Below are 27,274 nucleotides of genomic sequence, written 5' to 3' on the forward strand. Positions count from 1 at the left end.
GTTTTTTCTTCCATTATTCTCTCGCAACTTCGACAGCCAATTGAGTTAAAACTTTAACAGGTTTGTTATTTTATGCATATGTTGAGACACACCAATTGTTAGAATACTGGTCTATGAAAATTACCAAAGGTGTCCAGTGCCTCCAATGGCAAAATCAACCTAAACAATTATTGGTTACGCACCCAAGCCAATGTAACCAAACTGAGTTCGGATAGGGACAGTAAGTATTTCTTTTAAAACAGCAAGAAGGTTGTTCCACTGAATACATCAGGAATGCAAGAAAGATAAGCGCAACGTTAGTATTGAAAGATTGTTAAAACACGATCATTATCGACGAATTACAGTAATAGGTTGTCTTATGTATCATTTTTTATTAAATGTATGCAACATTTATTACTTACACAAAAAATTAAAACAATCATTGTACATATTTCAAATTGAAGACTTTACCAGCAAACTATCTAAGTTGTTCGAAATTGTATTTACAGCACTTCCAATATTCTTTGGTTTATAAAAAAACAAATTATGTGTAAACAAAAATCGAGGTAGAGTTAAGGTTATGAAACAATACAAAATTAAGCACCCCCCCTAAAAAAAAAAAAAAAAAAAAAAAAAAGGAAAGGTCAGACAAACTTCTAGGTAAAATAAAGAAGGTGAAACATTTGAAGTTGGATTCAGACTGACTAAAATATAGTTCCAATGTCATGGAACTTATAGTTGTTGTTGGCAGGTCTGTCCAGGGAGTGTTTTGATGCAAATAACAAGAATTTACATATATTTTATTGAATATCTTCTCAACTAGTTCGATTGCTCAATAAGTTATTTTATTTTGTTTCATCTGCAATTACGATTGCGGCGTTGATATCAATTGCATTTTGTTTGTAACCTTTATATTTATTGTATTAATATACAATGCATGTTATAATAGGTAGATTCTGTACGAAGCGTTTGGGTCGATTCATTACACTTTGACGAATAGCTTGTCTTCGCACAAAATGGATAATTTAAAGCTTGTTTTTCACTTTTTGTTTTCCTATTCTAGAAAAATTGTTCACTTATCGATGTAACATTTATTGATTAGGTAAGTTTAATTTGAAACTGCATATTTGCTGCCTGCGATAAAAAGTAAACTACGGCCATGTGTTGTTCTAGAATTTTGCACTTTTTTAGCATGGTCTTAAACGCCGTGATATCTGGGGCCATTTTGGCTTCTGGTGGTAATTTGTTCCATTGGGGGATAGTGCGTGGGTAAGGAGATTGTCTGTATAAGTCCTTGTTTGTTTGTGTTAAATACGGTAAATAACACTGTGTGGACGTGTCAGTCAGCATAATGTCCCTTTATCATGTGGACCTCTTTTGTTCAGGTCCACACTCCGTATGTAGCGTTAAAAAAAAAACAATCAACCGATGCAGTTTTGTTCTACAAACTGTTATAAGTACCAATAGAACTCGAAATCGTTTAGAACAGTGTCTTACACTCGTCTGGCCATAGTTAACTTTTTAACATATGCGGCAAACATTTTCTCCGTGCAGTTTCAAATTAAGCTTACCTTATCACCTTATGCAAGTCTGTTTTTCGAATTGTTATTATAGTACCAATAGAAATCAAAATCGTCTACAAAATAAAACGTAACGTTAAGATTGATTCATAACCTCTGCAATTAAATCATCGACACCACCGCTGGTCACCGTTATATAATAGCCCCAGTACGCAATGTTTAACACCAGGAACACAAACGGGAATGCTTTCCTTGACCTCTGGTCCACCGCCCCTGGGTCGATGCCGATTTCTCCAAAGGAAGCACAGCTTGGTCCGCATATCTCCTCACATTTACTCATGTTGTTGTGGGTCTCCCTCTGCGGGAGTCGCCTCATGGGCTTGGCCTGGGGTGAGCCGCGTTCTGCGGCGCGAATGTACGAGGAGCGTCTCGCTGCACCCCGGTTCATGTCCGAGCTCGAATAGCTGGATGATTTGACGGCATCCTCGTTGACGAAGGTTATCTCCTAAAATTCAAGGAAGTGCAAATTATCAACGAAAGTGTTCCAAGTTGTACCATTGACATCAGAACTTTAAAATCTAAGTATGAATTACTGGATGCGACTTCATCGCCCACCAGTCATGTACAACAATGGATGTTACATAGATGTTGTACGTTGTCAGTGGCATGTGAACTGTTTATGATTTTCATTTTAAAACTGCATCATCTGTCATTACTCATTGAGATAAACACGGGCAGAAAAACAAACAATCGATTCAAACGGACCTTGAACCTGCGACATCCGATTTAACGGTCTGGATTAATGTTCTGGATTTACCATAAAACGCCAGTTCTACCAACTGAGCGTTCATGTGGGTTCATGTTGGCACCGGCGGTCTCCCTATGTTGGCAATAATCTGTGTTCCAAGGTGCCAGGCAGAAGCAATTCAAATTCTGTGTAAAATCTGTAAAACTACTATATCCAGGGATCACACCCAAATTCATGATTACAACCTAAGAAACTTGTAGCAGAGTGATCATCTTATTATAAACCATGCAAGGGAGACTGACTGTGTAAACTAAATTGGTTTGAGCCAAGAAAAAGGTATCTTTCAGCTGAACTTGGGTTGAGCAACTCAACAACGAGAACAAAACCATTTGGTTTGGGCTAACACAATGTGTGTATGTACTTGCCAAGTATAGATTTTGTTTTTGGAGAAGTGTCTTATGGAGAAGTGATTTATTCTACTACCGCGGAGTAGATTTATCAGATGTTCGGGAGACTTCTCAGTTCTGAAAAGAACTGTCCTGCAAGGGGCTAGTCGAGACCAATTCAAGAGCTGACTCCGCGGTTGTGCAGTTAATTACGATCCTATAAGCTAAGGGTAGTAGTCCCAGCAAATTTTCTATACGTTCCGCCTGGGTGTAGTGAAAAAATACACACATGGTGTTACCGCAAACCAAATATATATTAAAAGCCTTCAACTTACAATTTCATTGTGTTTCTTGTCCACGCTGTAGACGCTACATGGTGACCCAGTGCTCTTCGATACCGTTGAATGGTTCCCAATCTCCCTGGATTCTTTAAGTTTCCTCCTCGCCTCCTTAAATCTTGGCTTCTCGTAGTAACTTACCAGAGCAAACTCCAGCAGGGCAGCGAAGACAAAGAAGTAGCACATCCCCAAGAAAATATCAATTGCCTGATTGAAAGGGAAAAAAACTATCATAAACTTATCAAAGAATAAATTACAAGAGAAACTGATTTGGTAACTTTTAAATAATGTTGGGTTGAACTAATAGGGAGAACGCCAACAGAGGGCCATACAGCTCAGTTGGCGGAACGCCTGTACGTTATTCTTTAAGTCGTTGGTTCAACGAAAAACTGTTAATTATATTGTAACTAATGTCGGTCTATTGTTTTACAAAATACCTTGGCATCAGGCGCAACAACCAGGAGCATTGTTGTTAATTGTCAAATCGATCAGAATTCACACTTCATGTGACCCAACATAATATACATTATTACCAAACCTGCGAAAGTTTAAGCTCAACCATTCACCGGAGTAACTGAAAATTACAGTTACTCTCTTGTACTTTTTTGGTAAAGATTTCATACTTTTAAAATGTAATAAATATTTAAACTAAAGCCCTCATTGGATATTGTTTGTTGTGAAGATAATGTCATTTTTTCTTCTTCTTTCAAGCCGTGGTTTAATAATGTCCATCTGTTATGTCCTTTTGTATTATCTCTTCTTTAAATGTGGCCTCAGGATATAATAATAATAACAATAATAACACAGCATTTTGAAAGCGCACTTAAAAAGGCGCTGGTCAAAGACCAAGAAGAGAATTTCACTTAAAGTCACCTGGAAGTGGTATTTTTTCAAAATAAAGCTTTTGTCACTAATATATGTGTTTTGATGAGTGGAATGTGAATAAACAGTTAACTTAGGTTTAAAAAAAATCAGTTCTTATGTTATTTACAAATTTAAGAGTAGACCCGACCCGAGAGGGCGCTGTTCGTGACGTCAATCGAGGCAGACTTTGCCTGTAATGCGTAGAGTAAACACAATTGCAAAGTACATGTACGGACCAAGTCGTGAGTTTGTACGTTTAAAAAAAAAAAATGCCGACCAGGTGTAATGCTGTTGAATGCAGAAAAACACTTTTTGAAATGTACCAACTCACGACTTGGACGTACATGTACTTTGCACGTGTGTTTACTATACGCATTGCAGGCAAAGTCGGCCTTGATTGACGTCACAAAAGAGGTAGGCGGAGTCAGCCCCCCAAACAACTTTATATATTTTTTAAACATATAAATCGGGACAAATAATTACGAAACAAATTGTTTTATTGTTCGTAAGCATATACTCTTATGTTTGAAATTTGTTTTTCCAGGTGACTTTAATATCTGCATAGGTTAATCTGAAGAGATGGGTTTTGAGAGAATGTTGGAATCGTAAGATGTCATGTGTGTCCTTGAGATGTTGAGGCAGAGAGTTCCACATAGATTAACTCGATAGTAATTTAGTTTACTTTAAAAAAATCTTTCAGGGGTGCTACTTGTTTTCTCTGTTTTTGTTCTCTCTCCTAAGAGAGAGAACAAAACCTCGTCTTTACCGTTCTTATTGTATGTACCTGCATTTTTACATGTGAAATTGATAAATGAAATTAAATGAAATAAAAATGAAATTCTAGAGGCTAATCATCTTGCAGCTAAGAAGCTGAAATTAATGATGTAACTTCTAGACGCATGCCTTCAAGGGCGCCTCTGGGTGGCTAGACACATCGACCCATAATAATGGCAATGGTGCGCAGCCGCAGGTCGAACATGTTTGATTATCCAGAGAGAATAACACTGGAAGGGCTGCAGAACCCATGTGCCACTGGAGAGAACCAACGTACAACTGACCCTAGCTGGGAATCGAACCAGGGCCACTGCCAAAAGAGACGAGCACTTTACTCACTAGCCGACCCATGGCACACTATGTATTGATTATTGTTGTACATTTAAGATGGTTGTATTGTTGCTTTGATTTTTACTTTGTTTTTGTGTGTAATATTATTAAGGTCTGAGCCTTTCCTGGCTGAGCGGTTTTACAGAGAACTTGGTCCAAGGCCCGGTGGCTGAGCTGTCACAATGTGCATTCGAGTCTCGATACCAGTATGCCAATGTGTCCTTAGTAAAAACACTATGCTGTTATTTCTCATTGACGTTTTTGTCCCGAATTATGGTAGCTGCCGAGTGATAAGCAGAATAAGTGAAACAAGTAGAAGTATAAATACAGAGCTCGAGTGTTTGTTACATGACCAAACACTAGCCTATGTAATCGGAAGCGCGTCTGCACCAAGTTTCCCAGAAAAAAATCCTTTAAAATCTGCACCTTAAAAGGTGAAGTCACGTGACATTTGATGACGTCATTACAACAGGACCCGTAATTATAAATCTGTCCAATTCTGAAGAGGAAATCAATCAAATATTGTGCCCTTTCTTTACCTTTACGTATGAGAGCTTTGGGAGCGATGACCCGGCATTGCCCATGAGTGTAGTCATGGTGAGTACGGTGGTGATCCCCAGAGCGGTACGGGCCGGAGTCGAAGACCGTGGAATCCAGAAGGACACCCAGGAGACGATGACGATCAGCGTGGACGGCATGTAGGTTTGAATCAGGTAGTAGGAGATCTCGCGACCCAGGTAGAAATCGGCAATCAGCTGGGAGTAGTTACCAACTGCATGAGGAGGGGGGTGGGGGTGAAGATGAAGTGTAACTCTGGGCCCAATTTCACAGAGCTGCCTGAGCTTAGCCCCAAAAAGTAGCTTAAGCACAACATAATATTTGCGATTACTAGAATAACGTTACCAGCCGAAATACTAAAAACATGTACAATCTGTGACTGGTATACTGTTTATTTTTCCTCAGCAGACAAACTATAAGCATTATTTTTAAGCTTAAGCAGCTATATCAAATCTAAAGCCTAGTTTCATGAAGCTGATGAGCAGAAAATACTGCTTAAAGAAATACATTTTTGAAGCAAGAAATTAGGTGGAAGCTTCAAATATAATCTTTATAAAATTTGACTGGTATCCTGTTTCAGCTAGGCAATTATTTGTCCGTGTTTACCAAGTTTTTTGCGCTTTCGGGCTTTGTGAAGTTGTGTAGTCATGTAAGCATACCCTTATGCCTAATCAGGTTCAGTTTACTAAAAATTCAGTCTAAGAACCCACTCTAAGACATTTTATTTGATCATCCTTTCAAGTTCAACGGTATGGTTTCATTCGTTTTTGCTTAACCCGGATTGGTCGACAAGTGAACTATCTTCACACAAAAATCAATCAATACAAACTATGACTGCAACGACAGAACCAAGCCAAGGGAGTATCATATTATTCTGAAGTCACTGTATTATAAATTGAATCCCTTTAAATAATCTTCCCGCCTCATTATGTTGTAATCAATCGCTGGATATGAAATATTGATGTGATTTTAAGACCGAAGAGACAGTCTTTGGGGTGTCAGTTCAGGGACTGGTCTGGCCCGGCGGTCTGACGCTCCTGACGGCCTAGACGCCCGACCGAACGTGTGGTGCTTCGTAATTGTTTTCATTAGCACCCCAGTGGCGTAACCCTTATGTTACCAGACAAAAGTTCATGGCATCAGCTTGTATTCATTTTGAGAGGAAAGTCCCTAATTGGAAAACAATCTCACTGTGAAAACGTGCAATAATAAGGAAAACAGTCGCTGTAAAGAAACATTTCCTAATACGGAAACACCCCCCTAAACAAGAAAACATCCTCAAATTGGGAAACAAACAACCCCTTCAACGTGCCATAATAAGAGAAATATTCGCTGTAAAGAAACATTCCCTCATTCGGAAAACACTCCCTCAGAAGGAAACAATATCTAAAAAAGAATCACTCCATAACAAGGAAAACATTCCCTAATTGGGAAAACACTCCCTAATAAGGAAACATTCCCTAGTAAAGAAACATTCCCTAATAGGGAAAACACTCCCTAATAAGGAAACATTACCTATAAACTAACATTACCTAATAAAGAAAATGATCCCGGCGATCCATTGAGAGACATTCCTTAGTTGGGAAAATCTTTCCTCATTGGAAAACATTCCCTATTTAGGAAAATATTAAGGAACCACTTCCTAATAAGGAAACATTCCTTAATAAAGAAAATGTTCCCTTGCAACATTTATTGACTGTAAATCAGAGCGATATAACTCGTTTACAGCGGTTTAACCCTGATATAACGACACTTACCGTAATACACTTCCAGATTGATGCGATGGCTGTTGCCTAGGAACTGAAACTGTGGAAGGGTCACGGCGGGGTCAACGTTGATTGGTGAATTCGGCATCCAATAATAATGAACATTCTTGTCGCTGTAAGCATCTGTAAATGTATACAATAATTTCATGTTCACTAACAATAACAATAACAACAATATTCAATAATACAGTGTTTGTTTTCTCAAGAGTGGTTATTCTTTAAAGGCACTGGACACGTTTGGTAATTAGTGTCAAAGACCATTATTCTCACTTGGTGTATCCCATCATAATGCACAAAATAACAAATCTGTGAAAATTTGGGCTCAATTGGTAATCAAAGTTGCAAGAGAACAGAGAATAATGAAATAGAAAACACCCTTGTGTACTTTGTGTGCTTTCAGATGCGTATAATGAAAACACTTCAGCTGAAGTATTTTATTATTTGAGTGAGAAATAATCTCTTTCTCAAAAACTACGTTATTTCAGAAGGAGCCGTTTCTCATAATGATTAATACTACCAACAGCTCGCCATTGTTCGTTACCAAGTAGTTTTTTTTGTGCTAAACACTTTTTTTTTTTTACAGTAATTACCATAATATTGTCAAGTGCCTTTAATAAAAGCAGTACTGTGACCAAGATTCTTGATATCCACACTAAATAGCTAAACACTGAGGCATCTGACACTTTATACGGATTCCATCAGAGATTCTGAACTCATTGTAGCCTACACATCTGACATCACACTTCGAGGCTCGCCAGACACCTGCTTTGAGCGAGTGTACGGATATTTACATTCATTTCACATGGGGACTTGCAGACAAATCGTACGTACAAATACATACACATGAAACAACATAACATGCATGTATACATGGTACAAATTGAAGAAAAAAAAAATTAAACATCACCTCGGACCAATCAAAACACAGATGTGGAAAGTTTACGTCACTGCACGTTTGTCCAATGAAATCAACGTGTCTGACAAAACCACTGCCTGTCTTAGGGGACCAGTCTAAACTCGTGGCTGGACCCTATCCTCTTTCCCGTCATGCCAATAGAGGAATGGCAGAGATGAAAAGGTTGCAGGAAATAAAGGACACTCAACCCAGTCAGGGCTTTCTGAACACGACAATTTGGAACTTGGCAATGGACAGTTCAAAAGCAATCAGCATGTGCTGAGAGCGTTTCTCACTGCAGGGCTTTGAAAATAGGTTTGTTGAAAGGTTACGCGAAGTTTATAAAATGTCACCATACATAAGTAAAGAAGTGTTTGTGATTCGTATGTAGAAACAAACAGAGATGTGCACTTACAGCTTTCCATTTTGAGCGAACAGCGTTGTTGATCCATAGGGAAGAATGCAAGGTTCATGGGACAACTTGCCGTGACAGTTAACCTGTGAAAGATGAATAAGTAACTGGTTTGAAGACACTGGACACTATTGGTAATATTGACTAAGACTAGTCTTCACATTTGGTGCATCTCAACATTTGCATAAAATAACACACCTGTGAAAATGTGAGCACCATTGGTCGGCGAAGTTGCGAGTAAATAATGGAAGAAAAGACATCATTGTGACCCGAATTTGTGTGCTTTCAGATGCTTGATTTCGAGACTTCAAATTCTAATTCTGAGGTCTCGAAATCAAATTCATGGAAAATTACTTCTTTCTCGAAAATTACTTTACTTCAGGAGAGCCGTTTCTCACAATGTTTTTTATTATCAACCTCTCCCCATTACTCGTTACCAAGTAAGGTTGAGTAATTACATATAGTGTTCACTGCTTTTTATTGGGGAAATTATTCCACATTGGCTGTTAGGTGAAAGTAATAGACATTGGAGATGATAATCCCAGCTAGCTGGGGAACCGATGTTGCTTAAAAGAAGTGCATAGGGCGTGTTTTTGTTTTAAATCGTTTAATATTCTCAACGAAATGTCTACAGGTCCAGTGTGACAGGGGATTCGGTTCCCCTTATGGCGAACTACATACAAACTTCTTCTGATAGCGCCCTCTTTTGAATCATCATAGGGTGTGTTTGATTAGCTTCCCCGTGTCGACCCCGCGGTGCTTACTCGGTTAGAGTCCCTGACCAGAGCTAATCGAACGATCACTCACCCTCTCGTGGTGACGTCATGCACCTGGGGCCAGCCAGCCCCAAAGTGACCCACACCACAATCAGGCACTTGGGGCTGACCCTGGTGAGCCCCTGGAGTGACGTCAAAGTTATTCGAACGTACCGGGGCAGACCGGGGTCGACCCAGGGAAGCTAATCGAACGCACCCATAATTACCTGGTGCTGTACAATATATCCCCATTCTGCCTGATTCTGATCAGAGTATTCTTATAGATGACGTCATGAAACTTGGCCGATTTCTCATTGACAAAGTACGTGTCTGGTACCCAGAGTTTATCCACCATCTCTGAGTTCAGAGAGAGCTCGTCGACGATGTCGCCTGGGAATTTCAGCCTCTCATCAGTCCACAGCTGACGGAAGTACAGGTCCATGGTGTATTGCTGGACGACATGACACAGACCAAAATGACCAAAAATCACTATTGTTGTAATGTTTAAGCCTCGGTGATGATCGGTAACATGATACTTTGGTTACATGATAGAACTGTTCGTTTATGCATTCCTTGACCTTTGACCTATATATAAGCATGGAGCGCTTGATGTAAAGTATTACGATACATAAACACTTTACTTATAAATAATGGACACCAGGTGGCACCAGATAATTCCTTTGTTTTCGGTAATGCGTGCTTTCCAAGAACTAGGGCACTTTTCGAAACGGCTGGATTTGTCTTTGGATTCAGCTCAGGCTAGTTTGGCCCTGCGGTTGTTTTGACAATTCATTGAGCGTGTTTTGCGTATACGCGCCCAGGCATTCAGAGAACGGAGCCTCAAGCCGAATCCAAAGCCGAAGCCGTGGTTTCGAAAAGGGCCTATGAATACAACAGGATTTTACGTGATACGTCTGCTGCCAATTGGTCTTCCATGACATTTGTATGCTAATAAAATTCACGCTTGCGTATACAGACAATCTTGATTGGTTAACGCACAAAACACAACCACAAACGCGCATGGGTCACGCCACCGTCAGCCCCTACAAAAATGCGTGAAGTTTGTCACGTTACAAAGCAAGTGTTAGTTCGCACGTGCAATAATGGGTATTTCACTTATGGGAAAGGTGTTTTGTGTACTAAACGTGGATTTTGAAGAGAACATTGATTTTGTTGTTGATGTTTTAGAAATTAATTTGGGGAAATCAGTCAAATGAAGTACCTGGTAGTGATAATGGAACATTATTGGGTGGGTATTTTGCAGAAATAATAAAATTTGCATGGAAACTAAACATTCATTAAATTTGTTCATAATATGTATATATATTTGTCCAGGATTATGTTAACCCATTTTTTCTTTTCAGGTTTGTACATAATTTATTTTTGCAGGTTTAACCCGTTCTTTTACAGGGTCTTGTTGACCCCATTTTTTCGCAGGTTTATTTTACTTTTTGCTTTCACGTCTGTTAATTAATAATCAATTTTGTACAGGATTTATAACCCGTTCTCTCCACAGGAATGATTTAACATATTTCCCCTTGACTGTATTCCCCCATCCATTATGGCACTTGCTCCCGACACCAAGTGCATTTTCCGCAAGCTTCGTAAGCTTAAGGAAAAGAACACCCGGTACATGTCACATCTTGATAACTACCGTTTTTATCGTTTGTCCCGTATCATTCCCAAAGGCCTACAGATCAAGTGTACCCCTTCCTTTGGGGACCTTGGCCCATCCTTTTTGAAGAAATGGAACAAGACACTCACTAATACGTCTTTACGTTTGATCAAGTTGCTGGAAAATCAATGCCAACAATTCATTTATAATCAGTTACTTGAGATAACAGACACTGAGTCTCAACTCCAGGAGTCATGCTCTATTAAAGAGTTTGAACAGTTACAAGATACCATACTGTCTAACGTCAAACACTTAAGGTCCACCCTAATGGACACACACAACAAGACACGTATGAATGTCCAGGCTAACCATAAGAAACACACCCATAGACGTTTCCACAGTAAGAGAGCCAACATTGCTCCTCCTACTGTTAGGTCGCCAGAGACCAATACTGTAGTTAACCTGTCCGACATGGTCCTTACTGACCCACAGGTTAAACTCCTCTCAAGGGGTCTTAAGTTTTGCCCCACACCCAGAGAACCTAACCAACTTCTTTTCCAACAGGACATGGCACAATTCAATCGTAGGTTACGCCTACGTGAATACTTTCATGTAGAGCCCTTTATGGATGACGAGTCATCTGTGGAGACCCAACCTATTACCCGCAACCGCTTCAGGGAAAAGAGTACTTGGGTACCCCCTAAGAACCGAGGTGTGTCTCTAGAGACATACATCAATTCGGTTAACTGCGAGGTTCTTAAAGCCCCCAGTACCCCTACTCCCAATAACCTCCCCCAAGATGAGCGGCACGCCCTTACACAACTCCGCATATCACCAGACATAGTGATTAAACGGGCTGACAAGGGGTCCGCAGTTGTAGTCATGAACACACATGACTACATTGCTGAGGGCCTTAGACAGCTCAGTAACACTGATCATTACATTGAATGTGCTTCTGATCCCACTGAATCTTTCTCCCAAGATATCACTGACACCCTGGTTAGGATTTATAATGCCAATGGTATTGAGAAAGATACATTTAACTATCACGATGTGACAATAACCAAGTCTCCTAATGGCCTTGTCACAGATGTTTACAGTAAACCCACCGACACCCACCAGTACCTTCTCTCCAATAGCTGTCACCCTAGTCACTGCAAGAAGGCAATTGCTTACAGTCAGGCCTTACGTATCAGGCGTATCTGTTCCACAGATACCCTGTACAAGAGGCGCTCATCAGAGCTAAGGAAACACCTTGTATCTAGGGGACACAGCGAACGTAGGGTCCAACTTGCTATCAACAGGGCTCTCAACGTACCTCGTCATACTCTGTTGACTAACACGGGAGCTAAAAAAGCTCCTACCAATAGAGTTGCTTTGGTCACCACCTTCCACCCCAAACTACCCAAACTTCCATCAATTCTCAATAATAACATGCCTATACTTCACTCCTCCAGCAGGTTACACTCAGCAATCCCTGAGGTTCCCATGGTTGCATTCCGCCGCCCTAAGAACCTTGGTGACATCCTAGTCAGGGCCAAACTTCCCCCAGGTACAGTCCAAACACAACCCCCGACAGATATACTGGGCTGTCACAAATGTACCCGTTCCAAATGCAAAACATGTCTGCACATTAAGCTCTCACTTAAGGTGAAGAGTCATACCACTGGCTCTTCATACAACATCAAGACCGACTCTGAATGCAGCACGTCTAATGTAGTCTATGTCATATCATGTAAGAGATGTGGGCTACAATATGTGGGAGAGACTAAGACCAAACTTAGTCTTCGCTTTGCGAATCCTGTCTCTTCCATAAAGACTAAGAAACCGTACCCAGTCTCTATCCACTTCAACAGCCCTAATCATAGTGTCATTGATGTTGAACTTCTGGTGATTGAAGCTTTCAATGGTGATGACACACACCGCAAGAATAGAGAATCACACTGGATTCACCAACTCAAGACAGTCAACCCCTTTGGACTTAACATAAACACTGGTGTTATATAACTTCTCATTACCCTCCACTTCACTTCTGCCTAAGAACTTATATGTTGTATATATTCTGTACATAAAGTATAAATTAATCTAGTTTAAAATTGTTTTTATAAATTCATCACTGTAACTATCTGATGTAAGTAACCCCCCCTTTTTTCCACAGGTCCTTCATACCTATTTTTAAAATCATCATACCTTTGATCTTGCTATTCTTATTAATTGACCATTGTTAGTTGCATCATGATGCAACTTGCTCTCTAATCCTACCTTTTCATGTCTCCCTGCATTGTTGTCGAACAATACATTTACTTTTATGGTAACCCATCTTTTCATTCTAAACATCCTTTGTCCTCGCCACTTCACTCCTATTGGTTCATAGCCACCAATATTGTTTCTGAAATAGAAACTTTGATTGGCTGTTATTTTCCCGCTTCTTTCTGGATCCTTTCCTTAATCCCTTTCCCCCTCTCTTTTTCTATAAATGGATATGTATTTGTTACTTGTTTTATGCCTCTGAAGAAGGTCCAGATTGGATCGAAAGCTAATGCCATCTACCCTATTCATTATATTTGTCCATGTATATAATTATCTGACTTTTAGACTACTTAAACCGTACAAGTGAGTTACATGACGTCTTGTACGCCTTACTTTAACATCAGCGCATCAGGGTCAAATTAAATAGAGCTGCTTAACCACAAAAGTAGTTCAGCAAAAACAATGATGCTAACCAGAAAAGGGTTCCATGGCGAAATACTATGCAACGTGTGCAATATGAAACTGGTATCCTGTCTATTTGCCTAGCGGACAGATTTTAGACAATGTTTTTCTTCTAAACTAATGAATAGTTTTATCTTACCATCTGGGCTTCCGATACAGGTCCCATACTGTAGACATACATGCTGATATTAACCGGTAGAGGGTCTCCTACAAAAAGAAATGAAGAAAAAAAAAAAAGTTCTTTAAAATAAAACTTACTAGGTAAGAGGTACAGCTTTAAATAAGCATAATGTATTTTGAGATAGCACACTTAGCAAAAAGAAGAAAAAAATGTATGTGAAATGATAAGAAAATAAAGTTCAGTTGTTGATAATATTAACGATAGTATTGAACATAGTGCGCCATGAATGTCAATGATGACGCCTCTGGCGCAAAAACAAGAACTTTCTATTTTATGCAAAAGACAACCAAAGCTCGAAAGCTATGGTTTCAATACTAGATGTTATGAGAAGTGTTTTGAAGTGAGAACAAGTGTCTACTTGTGTAAAGTTGAAGTGGGACGCTGTTCAAAAGAGATGGTCCGGCATATGAAAGACAACCAGGAGTGCCAGGAACGCAGATTGATATGGAGAAGGCCTGGTCATTTAAGATACAAAGCAGTCTGGGAGGTTTACACACATGATTTAAGTAATTATCGGTCTAAGGAATTGTATGGTGAGGAATCAATATTATTTGGTTTACGGCAACACCAACTACAAAATTTTCACAGGTTTGTTGTTTTATGCATATGTTGGGATACACCATGTAAGAACACAGGTTGTTGACAATTACCAAATGTGTCCAGTGCCTTTGCGTGAAGAACGTTAAGTAGCGCAGAGTACAAGCAAAATGCCGTGCTAACCCGTGAAATACGCTTGACGTAAGCGCAGAATTCCGTGCTTCCATTAAGCGCAAATTATTTGCTTAAGTTAAGCAGAGCCATGCAATTGGGCCCGGTCATCCTCTTCTATGCACAGTTATCTACAAATTCTGCTCTAAGAATCAATATTTATTGATCAGCAGTTACGCGTGTAAATAAATGTCCCTTCCCAGAAACTGTCCCGATAGTTCATTCCATTGTAGCTTTTACATTTTCGGGTACGGTTCGATCAGAGAGATTAGTCTTCCAATCAATAAGGGATGTGTCTCATGAATAAAGACTACATTGTTATCGGCAAGTTTACAAGAGGGTTTAGCATTGTTATGTAAAACCGTAACATGGTTCCCATGAATGAGAATCAATTGTTGATTTGAAGGTTGGTTCTAATTTGGTGCAATTGTCTTGAGAGTTGTTCGTCGTAACTAAGGAGAGGGGAATTGGCGCCGTGTGCTTCCACCATTTGACTTTGTTTGTATCCCCGCCCGTATTTTAGCGGAAATGCCGGAATTTTCTCAACGGTTTTTTCGCTTCCATAGGTTTGTTCCTAAAGTCGCCTTTTCTCTGTGAAAGTATACAATTTTATTTTTTATTTTTTATTTATTTATTGATATCCAACAGCGGAAAGCCGCCACTTACAGGAATCGTTAAAAACTATGTAAAAATATAAATTTAAATATGAATATAAATACAACAATATATAACATTAAAAATTAAACATTGATAAAAACATTATTATAAGTAGACAAAAATAGTACACCGAAACCCACATCAAACAGACCAGGGAATACCAACAAGTACACAAACACACATCGGACATTAAAACAAACACATGAAGTAAGAATACACAAACAGAACAACACACGAAACCCCAATAAGTACAACAAACAAACAAACAAACAAACAAACAAACAAACAAACAAACAAACAAACAAACAAACAAACAAACAAACAAACAAACAAACAAACAAACAACAAACAAACAAACAAACAAACAAACAAACAAACAAACAAACAAACAAACAAACAAACAAACAAACAAACAAACAAACAAACAAACAAACAAACAAACAAACAAACAAACAAACAAACAAACAAACAAACAAACAAACAAACAAACAAACAAACAAACAAACAAACAAACAAACAAACAAACAAACAAACAAACAAACAAACAACAAACAAACAAACAAACAAACAAACAAACAAACAAACAAACAAACAAACAAACAAACAAACAAACAAACAAACAAACAAACAAACAAACAAACAAACAAAACAAACAAACAAACAAACAAACAAACAAACAAACAAACAAACAAACAAACAAACAAACAAACAAACAAACAAACAAACAAACAAACAAACAAACAAACAAACAAACAAACAAACAAACAAACAAACAAACAAACAAACAACAAACAAACAAACAAACAAACAAAAAAACAAACAAAAACAAACAAACAAAAAACAAACAAACAAACAAACAGACAAACAAACAAACAAACAAACAAAAATAGAAACAACACAAACACCAACAACAACTTAAACACAAACACACCAACAAACACCCCAACGAACAAACAAACACAATAAAAACACTCAGATTTACAAAGCAATTTGATGAAGTTACAACTGACCAGCAGCTGCACATGAGATGTTCACAGTTAAATATTAAATAAAAAATATTATTTAGCAAATTTAATTAGCTGTCTGCGAAAACAGTTTAATGTTTTAGCCCCAAACACATCGCATGATTCATGAAGCTGGTTGTATGAAGACGAAACTCTGGAAACAAACCCTTTTTTGGTAACATCAACTCGGTTCATGGGAACATGCATGATGTGCTTGGAAGCTGATCTAGTACGACGTTCTGGAACATGAAAACTGAAAGGATTAGCAGTGGTTAAATTATACTTGCTGTGGATATGTTTGTAGAGGAACAAGCAATCGTTAACTGTTCTCCTCTGGGCAAGAGTTGGTAAGCTAAATAATTTACACATTTCCAAATAAGTAACATCACCTTGATTGTTGTTGTGAAGAACTTTGTACATAAAAAACAAGTAACGCCTTTGTAGTCTTTCTAGTCGATCAGATTGTGATTGAGAAATTGAGTTAAAAACAAGAGTACAATACTCCAGTCGAGGTCTAATAAGAGAACAATACAAGGTTCGAAGTACACGTTCATTTTTACAGCATCTGAAGTTTCGCCACACTAGACCAATCATGCGATTAACTTTCTTCACTACATGAGTAACATGGCTAACAAAATTAAGTTTGCTATCTATAAATATTATATAGAGTCTCATTTTGCAATAGTTCCCCTTCGAGAACGAAACCTGGTGCTAAAATCGGCCACTGCCAAAAACTCACAATTTGATTTATTTTGTTTTATCAAATAAATAAGAACTTAGAGCTTTCAAGTAATGGTCTCTGGCCTATAAGTATTTGAACACGTAGAATCTTTTGAGACATCAAAACCTGGGTAATATGCCTGTGATTTTTTTCCACGGAGCTCGGAACAGTACTGAGTGTACAGTGCTGACACACATCAGTGCAATGGGGCAAAACCAAAATTAATATTCTTTATCCCCGATGATAGTTTCCATCTATCATCATCAATGCTAATGTTTCGCTGACGTCGCTTTTTTTGGCCATTTCGCTAATACTAGGAATTAAGTGATTTTATGGGGTCATTAAGCAGCCAACTGCTATGATTGATGGAAATCGGTAGCATCTATCAGTACTGGCAACTATTGGAATTAAATTGGCGTGGACTAATTCCAATATGTATCTTAAGTAGGATTTGAAACTTTGCATGGTGGAAAATATGATGTGGAAAGGTTTGCGGTAACACCATGTAATGACTAAAGCTTTCTTCAGAAGACAATCAGAGTATATTGATCGAAACGTCGAGTAGAAACCAACGGTTCTTTTCAGAACACCACCAACTCATTCAGAGATAGTTATTACATCGTGTTACCGTAAACCCTTTCCATATAATACGTATCTTAAAATAAAACGGATAGAATTAATGTTCACCTCCGGGAATAATACGTCTGCATTGTTTTGTTTATTCATGGGGAAACCTTCAAGTGGAACACTGTTTTCCCAAAGGAACTCAGCAATCATAATAATTCATTAATATAAATAGAAACATGTACAAGACATTATAAATACATGTATACATAACTGCAGAAAAATGGTAAGTGGCAATGGCAAATTGACACAATGGTTGTAGTCATAGCCAAGAGGAAATCAAAATTAGCATTACATGGTGTTTAGGTAACACATGTATAATTACACTGGTAGAGTGTAGTAGAAACATGTAAAAGACATTATAAATACATGTATACATAACTGCAGAAAAATGGTAAGTGGCAATGGCAAATTGACACAATGGTTGTAATCATGGCCAACAGGGAATCAAAATTAGCATTACATGGTGTTTAGGTAACACAAGTATAATTGCACTGGCAGAGTGTTGTGTTATTTACACTCTGGTGTAATTGGTGATTATTTACTTGTATATAATGCTATACAGACCCCATGTTGTAAATTTTAACACCAGAGTGTTTTGCAGTGTACGTGGAATTAGGGAAAAACTAAGAACAGGGCAAATATAGGTTTTCTCGGTAAATTTTTGCAAATGAGCAGCCGATTTCATTTGCATGCGTTCGAATTGAAGCTGTTTTGCCTCTCCAGTTGTTACTGCGTTTTTAATTCAGAATTCGGCCATTCAATTTCGTTTTGAATCGAGTCAAACTCCTTGTGCACTTTGTTCAACTCAGCCTATCGTAATTTTTTTCTCGTGACACACACCCCTCAAGAAGCGTCTGCGAATTAGATAGCTGCTTTGATAAATTGTTTTAACAATTTAATGATTATTTTGTTAAATCGACTGACGCAACATTACATTTGACTATTCATAAAAATAATCGAATGACCCTTATCAGTAGCATTCTATTTCGCGCGAAATAGAATAGCTCGGTGGTTAAGTTGGCTGCTCATTTGCAGAAACTGACAGAGAAAAAATAAACTAGCTTTCTAATCTTGAAAAAAGTATACACAAGTTCATGTAAAACAAACATAGACCTTTTAAAAGTAAATCAATCGGTCTCACCGCAGTACAATTCAATTAATTTAATGTCTACTACGTTCCCCCGAGTTCTTGTTCATAATGACCATTCATGTCCTCATAAAGATCGGAGACAAATAACCTGCATGTCTTGAGACTAAAGAGCAGTGTATTGATATGGTGACTTGTGTCGTTGGGTTCTTGATATTATTTAAAGGAACGCATTGCCTTGGATCGGTCGAGTTGGTCTTTGAAAAGCCGTTGTAACCGTTTGTTGTAAAATGCATATATGGAAAGATGTTGTAAAAGATGGTGTAAAAGTAGAATACAATGATCTACACAAGTTGGCCTCGATTTGCGTGGTTTTCGTTGTACTAACACGTTTTCGAACTAACACGGTCGGCCATTTATGGGAGTCAAACATTTGACTCACATAAATGGCCGACCGTGTTTGTCGACGAGGTAAAAGGAAAACCATGCAATTTCGAGGCATATTTGTGTATATCATTGTATTCTACTTTTACAACAAACGGTTACAAACGCATAGACCAACTCGTCTGATCCAATGCAACACGTTCCTTTAACATCTCTGTTGTTGTTTGTTTTGTATGTAGCATTTTATTTTGTATTTTTATGTTCGACTTGGTGACTCAGTTTAATTATATAACAGTGTGTTTCCTTTAAAGTATGTCTATGTATGAGTCCGAAGTTTTGGCTAAAGCTACGGCTACAGCTAGATTTCCGCTTCATGCGTTGAGGTATAGGACATCCTTAGCAACACCATTGGCAACAGCCGTAGCCGTAGCGATAGATGTCAATCCGGGCAGGCCTTGGTTTACTTTGACAAAAACTGGTATACTTTTGTCAAGATTAACATTTTATTCTTAACCATTTCCTTCCCTTTCTCTGTACACTGCACAAACTGGGGTGTTTAAATTGACAACATGTGGTTTTAATAGATACAAATAAAGAATCAAATTTATAATAGGGTGTACTGCAAACTGCCTCTAGCTACCGGGCAATCTCGGTGGTCTAGTTGGTATGACATTTCTCTAGAATTGCAAGGGTCGTGGGTTCGAATCCCAAGCGAGTAATTTGCGTGTGGTTTTGTTCACAGAACTCGGGTAAGTATTGAGTATAGACCTACAGTGCTTACACACATCGGTGTATATTTGGTTTAAAAAAAAACCTGTATCCCCAATGCAAGTTTAACATCTATTATAGGCAGTGGACACTATTGGTAATTACTCAAAGCATAAAACATTACTTGGTAACGAGTAATTGGGAGAGGTTGATAGTATAAAACATTGTGAGAAACGGCTCCCTCTGAAGTGACGTAGTTTTCGAGAAAGAAGTAATTTTCCACGAATTTGATTTTGAGACCTCAGATTTAGATTTTGAGGTCTCGAAATCAAGCATCAGAAAGCACACAACTTCGTGTGACAAGGTGTTTTTTCTTTCAACGTTATCTCGCAACTTCGACGACAAATTGAGCTAAAATTTTCACAGGTTTGTTATTTTATGCATATGTTTAGATACACCAAGTGAGAAGACTGGTCTGTGACAATTACCAGTAGTGTCCAGTGTCTTAAAAAGGGTGAAACTTACACCAAAATCTACCAATTACATTGGCGTTATTTTAACACCACATGACGCTGATGTTGATTCCGCCTTGGGTATAAATTATATTTGTGACAACATACATTTTGTCAGTGTCATAACATCCAAGTTGTTGCAGTGTTCTATAATGAATGAGTAGATGTATTTACGATGTCTCGTACGAGTGTCTAGTGTTTATATTATTAATGAATGTTTGTGATTGCTGCGCTCCTTAAGGAAAACAAAGAAACAGTCTTCCACTTAAACAATTTTCCCCTTGGATAAACACAAATAAATTAACAAATAACAAACAAACAAAATATTTTCAATAAATGCTACCGATCTTCTGCAAGCAGGGCAGCTGCATACATTTGCAAACACATACCTCAGTGAACGATGACGCGGAAATCTAGCTGTAGCCAAAAATTCGGACACAGCCTGTTACATATTTTACATAGTTTTTTGCAAGCTCATGCTTACCAATACGCCCCGTACTCTCTTTATAATACATGTAACTGTCGTTATTCTTTTATGAGAGTATGGAAATGAAACTGCATTCTTAAACTGAAATTTAATAACAAACCTGCAAACAATAAATCGGGATAAGTGCGTTTGCGTGCATGAGTCAAGAAAAATGAATATAGTAAAACAAACAAAAAATGCACAATTTTCAGAGTGAACATATTGTCTTTATTTGTGGTCGATTAAATCGGATCTTATCGCTCGCCATAGTAGTTCATCCACATTATTTCTCCCGACAACTTGGTTCTGGTTTAAGTTTATAAATAATATTGCAGAAAAACAAACAATGCAACCTTCTTTTTTTTTACTTTTTCATTTCCACTCATGTACCCAACCAAGTAAAAACATATATTGTATTTTAATGCACCGGACACAATTATGTTTTGTCAAAGACCAGTAATCCCATTTAGTAGATCACATAACTTAACAATTTTGACTCAATTTGTCATCAAAGTTACAAGAGAAATCATTGAAAGAAAAAACACCATTGTTGCACAAGTTTGTGTTTGTTTTTGTTTTCAGATGCATAATAAAAAAATGCTTCAGGCCTCAGATTCAAATATTTATTAGAAATTACTTCTTTCTCAAAAACTACGTTACTTCAGAGGGAGCCGTATCTCACAATAATATAATATGGACAGCTTTTGACAGCTTTCCATGGCTCGTTACCGAGTTAGCTTGTACCAATAGCTACACTATTGCCAATGGTGCCCAGTGACTTTAAGGTGAAATACAACATTTGTGCTTACTATTTAAAAATGGTATATATCTTACCTCCATAATTTGGACGTATCCTTTTGTCGTAACCTTCTAATAGACTGCTGAGTATAATGGAAACATTGTCGGCTTTGGTGCGTGCCTGTGGTGCAGTGTTACTAGATATCAAAGAAGAAAAACAAAATCACTCATGAAATAGTCTTGGAAAAATGCTACAAAGCATAGACTAGAAATATTCCAAACACCTCGTGATCGTATATTCTGAAGCACACAAAAAAGTAGTATTACTGGAAGTGGAATTACTGTTTGTTACCATGGTTGTAACGCCAAATTTCAGAAAGTGCTTTTAGCAGAAAATATTACTTAAAACTTTTCTGATGAGCAAAAGCAAGCACATGATCGGTCACAGATTGCACATGTGACATGGTATTTGGCTGGTTTATTATGATAAGCATACTTCTGAATTAAGCTACTTTTTGTGTGCTTATAAAACAGTTCTTTGCAAATGGGCCCCAACACAAAGATTTGCTATGCAGGCCTGTAAACGTGTTTGAATAAAGGCGAGTGTCATTCCAAAAACTGGGGTACTATAATAATTGACACAATAATTGGTGGTTGTGTAACGTTGATACAAAGAAAAGATGAAAAAAACTTATTAATGGGGTTTTAAAATAACACCAATTTCTTCCAAACAATTTACATTTTTTTCAACACCCTGGTGTTAATTTTGATTCTCTCTTCGGTATCTTTAATCTGTTCTGTGACAACACCGTTGGTGTCAATGTTAATAACTCCAGCTTTTGCCGTACATTACAGAATAACCTCATGTAGATTCAATAATTGGGCTGGATATGGAACGGCAGCTGCATCAAGATTAGCAGCAGATCGAGATGGTTGGCGTATAATGATAATAATAATTAACTACTTTGATATAACGCATACCACAAAGTAATTATGTCTGTACAAAATACAAAAAAAAGATGTAGGCCTATGGGTTACGAACACAAATGCACGAATCAAGTGCGTCTTTAAAGCAATCTTAAACTTAAAGACACTGGACACTATTAGTAATTGTCAAAGACTAGCCTTCACAGTTGGTGTATCTCAACATATTATGCATAAAATAACAAACCTGCATGTGAACATTTGAGCTCAATCGGTCGTCAAAGTTGCGAGATAATAATGAAAGAAAATAACACCCTTCACACACGAAGTTGTTTGCTTTCAGATGCTTGATTTCGAGACCTCAAATTCTACATCTCAGGTCTCGAAATCAAATTCGTGGAAAGTTACTTCTTTCTCGAAAACTTTATCACTTCAGAGAGAGCCGTTTCTCACAATGTTTTATACTATCAGCTACCAAGAAAGGTTTTATGCTAACAATTAGTTTGAGTAATTACCAATAGTGTCCACTGCCTTTAACAATGGAGTCAATGATTTTTTAAATGTTCCGGGAGATTGGTCCATAAAGTTTTGGCATATGACTTGGTCATCACTGGTGGAATAACAAACAAGTTCTTCTTATTTGAACGAAGATTTGTTGAAGATTTATAAAATGTTAACACCTCTATCAAATAAGTAGTTATAAAAACAAACTTGTAATGACCACTGCAGCGCAATTTGCGCCACCGACCTAAAGAGAGTGAGAGAGTTTCTTCTGCCCAGTGTTTATTATTACTTGCACATGCCAAATACTTAATAGGTTGACATTTGCAACAAGTCTTAGATCGATATTATCCAAGCCCTAAATGTTCGATATGAGCAACAACCTAATAAAACAAATTGTAATTTGTAAACGGTATGCACGACAAGTTTAACTCCATTTTGAGAGGTTTGTCACAGATTTTAAAATTCATGTACTAGATTAGGTAGTTTTCCTGCAACGAGGTAGGAATATACTTGACGTTACTTCGCCGGGTATCACTAACTTAGTTAGAAAATGAGGATACTACATGATAGAAAAAGCCAACTTTTAATATTACACTTAACGACCACTCGGGTCAGAATTAACGCGGATTCTGGATCTCAGGAGTTCTGACCGTTTTTGGGCAGGCTGACCTAGAAACTTGTTTAATGAGTACAGTTTTGACAAATATTTTGCGTCAGTTTAAAACAGTTTTGGATCAGTCTGATACATATTCCAGAGAAAACTGACCCAGAAACGGGTAAGGCCCCCTTCAGACCAAAAATCGGGGTCAACTCTGAACATGGAGTTTTTAGTGTGTACGACTTACATGAGTACACTGTTAAGAAAAATCAAACTTAAGATACCACCAAAAAGTTCGAGATATTCACACCATTGCCACCAGTTTTTATAGCTGCCCAAACACCAAAAAGTACCACAGCACAACTATTCTTACCGAAATAAGGTCTCAAGCCAAACAAACAATTCACATGTATCATTTGTGGCTGGAATCCTACTCAGTTTTGCTGAGCATAAATTTCCAAAAGTAGCGTTTGTTGCTTGGGCAGTTTTATGTGTAGGGACTCCAAGATCAACCAATGTGGGCAGCCCAAGTATAACACGTTGGAATATACACCATAGGAACGTGCATTACTGTGTTGATGGTATAATTGTTGGCGTTTTCTAGTCAGATAAAGGTATAGGTTCTATATAAATAATTATTAATAATGAATGAAACTTTACCTTATTTCAGCAGAAATTTCTACAGCACAGCACGGCACCAGAAAGACGCACAAACAGACGACAACAGCCAAATAGAAGCAGGAAAAACGCGCCATTCTGCAACTGTGGTTTCCAAACCCTTTCGTCAAACAGCAGTAGACCGAACGAACATCTTAAGCGCAAGTACGGGTGGCTTTCACCAAAGCAAGGTTTTTATGTATAACTGCGAGTCAAAGTAAATCAATAAAGGACTGGGCCCTAATCCTAATGCCCTACTTCACATCTCTGTTATATAACGGTGGAAAATATTCGAGGGGGAATAACAAAATATCGATCGATTTCAGGAAGTTCTTCTTATAGTGAACTCACGTCAGGTGATCTAGCTACTAATTAGAATTTAGTCAGTGCAAGATTGTACGTAAACGTTCGAGGTTTTTTTGTGTTGTGTGCCTTTTTCCCGTTACTATCCACGCGTGGTTTGCGGCTATAATTTGATGTTATTAAAAAGTATCTGATTGAAAAAAAAGAGGGTAGCTAAGTCACTAAGGGGGAGATTTTGCTCCGAAATAACGTCTTTGGAAATCAGTGTTTTGTAGCGTACCAGGTCACGTGCGTTAAGGGTCGATCAGGTGGTCTGTGCGTGATTTGTGTTTGTTATTGCTTTGTTTTATGAGGGTTGCCAATCGAAAGGTAACCTGGGGCGGGGACTGGGGAGAAAAGAAGGGATTGTAGCAGGAATACCTCGTAGATAGGATCTTGAAGCAAAAGACCTAGCTATTTGAACTAACTTGTCAGTGTGGAAATCTCTCTTGAAGTTATTGCTCTGATAAGAGGCGTTTTGGGTTTTCTCGATGTTTCGACTAACGGTATATATATAACGGTGTTCTGTTCATCCTAAAGATAACATAACCGAACCGAACCAGGTTATATGTAACGGTGAACTATATATATAGGCTATTTTAAGCAGCTAAAAAATGAGGCAAAAACACGAGCAGAAATTTGAGAATTAAACTTTAAAAACTCTCAGGTCAGTGTTGATCCGGATCCGGTTCCTATGTTCCTGAGTCAATAGAAGTGGGACCCGAAACCTGTTTTTTTTCTTCTTTTTTTTTTTCTTTTTTTTTTTAACTTGTTTCGGGTTCAGCTGGACCCCAAAATGGGTCAGGCCCCCAGACCCACTTGGATTCAGAGTTTTAAGAGTGCTACCGGACACATCATGCTATGGGTGCCGTTGAGACATTGGAATGTGTGACAAACTGGAGATTCTAAAGACCCTCGTCACGATGCCTCCATCTTGGTCATGTTCCTCATATCAAATAACAATAATGGATGCTAATAATCATTTTGCAAATAGGAACCAGACTACAACTTTTGTTCTTCCAGCCTGGGAGAAATTCAACAAGGCTGCACCATAATACAGTTCTATGATTATAAACCTATATATTATATCTTACACGGATGATACCGGTACATCAGCCAACAGTTATGACTAATCCACTACAGGTGAAACCCTTTAAGGGTCTATGTACATTTTGCAGGACAAAAAACACAATGTCCACAGATTTACACCAAACTTACACAGCTTGAAGATAATGATAGTAGAAAGCTTCCCTGAAAATATTAATTACTGAGGTGCAGTAGTTTTTGAGAAATGAGTAAAACAATGTCATGAAAATAATTTTCGTTTCAGTGATCACGAGACGACAATTATTTTGCTTGTAAAAACGAATGTCCATAAACATTGTTTTACTCATTTCTCAAAAACTAAAGAACGTCAGAAACCAATATTTTAAGGTACGCTTTCTACTATTATTACCTCCAAACGATGTAAGTTTTGTGGACATTGTGTTTTGTGTTGCAAATAGTACCCAAATCTTGTAAAATTACAAAGTACATAGTTTTGCTTGTTGCAGTGCTTACCTTACCTTTCAGCCTTAACAGTGATGGAGTTAAGTAAGTTTTCAAAACGTTGACAAATATGCATTTTAATTAATTGTTAATAAAATAACTAAATATGGGATAATCAATATTTACTTATTATTTGTTACTTCCTGGGAAATTAATGAGGACAATATATTGACATACATACTACTCTGCTCATAAAGAGAGACTGCAATATGTTGAATATTCTAACGATTCTGAAAAACCTCATCAGGTGGCATGGACTGTTAAACGTCTAATTTAAGTTATAAACCCATATAATATTTGTCGCTATTATAAAGAGGCAGGTGCTACATTCGCTCGAGAAGACGGCAGCCACTTGAGCGAAGAAACAAAACTATTCAGGAATTCCAAATCGCAAACATGAGCTCTCGGGAGTAATTATGAAATCTGTCTGGTGACACTGAAAAGACCGAGGTGTTTAAGTTGACACTATGGGTGTTCTCATATAATATTCTATACCATGGAGAGAATCAAAATTAACATCGTGGGGTGTTACAAATAACACAAAGGTAATTTTTTGTCAGAAACACTCCAATAATGTGAATTTTTATTCTTGTTTTGTATCTATGTGACAATACCAATGGTGTAAATTTTAACACCCCAGTTTCTAAAGTATAAGAGTCTTGATTTCGAGAGGAACTGATAGATTTGTTCACCACATTATGTTCGACTTTTATGTTTTTTTAAAGAGACTGTACATTAATATAAGCATTTCATTAGTCAGTATTCTGATGGAGACCACAGCACACTAGTCGAAACGTAGAGAACCAACATGAACCGTCGAAAAGTTTTTAAGACATCGTCTGCCTCTACTTCGAAATGTCTTCGATCTTATTCACTGGCAGTCAAAAACATCAACCAGGTGTCAATTCAAGTTCATTCCAAGTGAATTTAAGACAGACTGTCTTATCCAACCGCCAATTTTTCTTTACTCACTTTGACCTTAAACATCATGTTATTCACCCAGATACTAAGTTAAGGTTTTGATCAGACCATGGTACGCCTTGGGCCCAGCACCTGCTCTTAAATCTGTATTCGCGTTTCGCAGAAATTTCAAAATAGTTGTTTTTCGTTGAACGAAATTTCACAATCTTGATTTTCTGCAGAACGAAATATCAATATCTCTGTTTCCTGAAGAATACAATTTCAGAATATTTGTTTACTGTAATGACTGTGATTGCCCGAAATTAAAACCTAAATACATCCTCTACATTACGACC

General features: G+C 37.8%; 1 protein-coding gene across 1 annotated transcript; it reads right to left on the reverse strand.

Annotated features, from left to right (window-relative positions):
* Positions 1–347: 347 nt before the first annotated feature.
* LOC117293843 (gamma-aminobutyric acid receptor subunit alpha-6-like) lies at positions 348–24,580 on the reverse strand. Its single transcript, XM_033776301.1, has 9 exons — positions 24,132–24,580; positions 21,542–21,642; positions 13,792–13,859; positions 9,553–9,776; positions 8,574–8,656; positions 7,255–7,386; positions 5,479–5,711; positions 2,969–3,178; positions 348–2,004 (listed from the first exon to the last, which is right to left on the reverse strand). Exons 1-9 carry the CDS (start codon positions 24,224–24,226, stop codon positions 1,636–1,638), a joined length of 1,515 nt encoding a protein of 504 aa, XP_033632192.1. The 5' UTR covers positions 24,227–24,580; the 3' UTR covers positions 348–1,635.
* Positions 24,581–27,274: the final 2,694 nt, after the last annotated feature.

The sequence above is a fragment of the Asterias rubens genome, chromosome 8 (genome assembly GCF_902459465.1).
Source record: "Asterias rubens chromosome 8, eAstRub1.3, whole genome shotgun sequence".
NCBI classification, from domain to species: Eukaryota; Metazoa; Echinodermata; class Asteroidea; order Forcipulatida; family Asteriidae; genus Asterias; species Asterias rubens.

What these genes read in the sequence shown, in the direction of transcription:
- LOC117293843 (XM_033776301.1), bottom strand. Translation starts at nt 24,226, where the DNA reads ATGGCGCGTTTTTCCTGCTTCTATTTGGCTGTTGTCGTCTGTTTGTGC. An exon ending in GATACGTCCAAATTATGGAG is followed by an intron (nt 13,860 to 21,541) that starts GTAAGATATATA and finishes TTCTTTTTGTAG; the next exon opens with GAGACCCTCTACCGGTTAAT. An exon ending in CTGTATCGGAAGCCCAGATG is followed by an intron (nt 9,777 to 13,791) that starts GTAAGATAAAAC and finishes CATGTCGTCCAG; the next exon opens with CAATACACCATGGACCTGTA.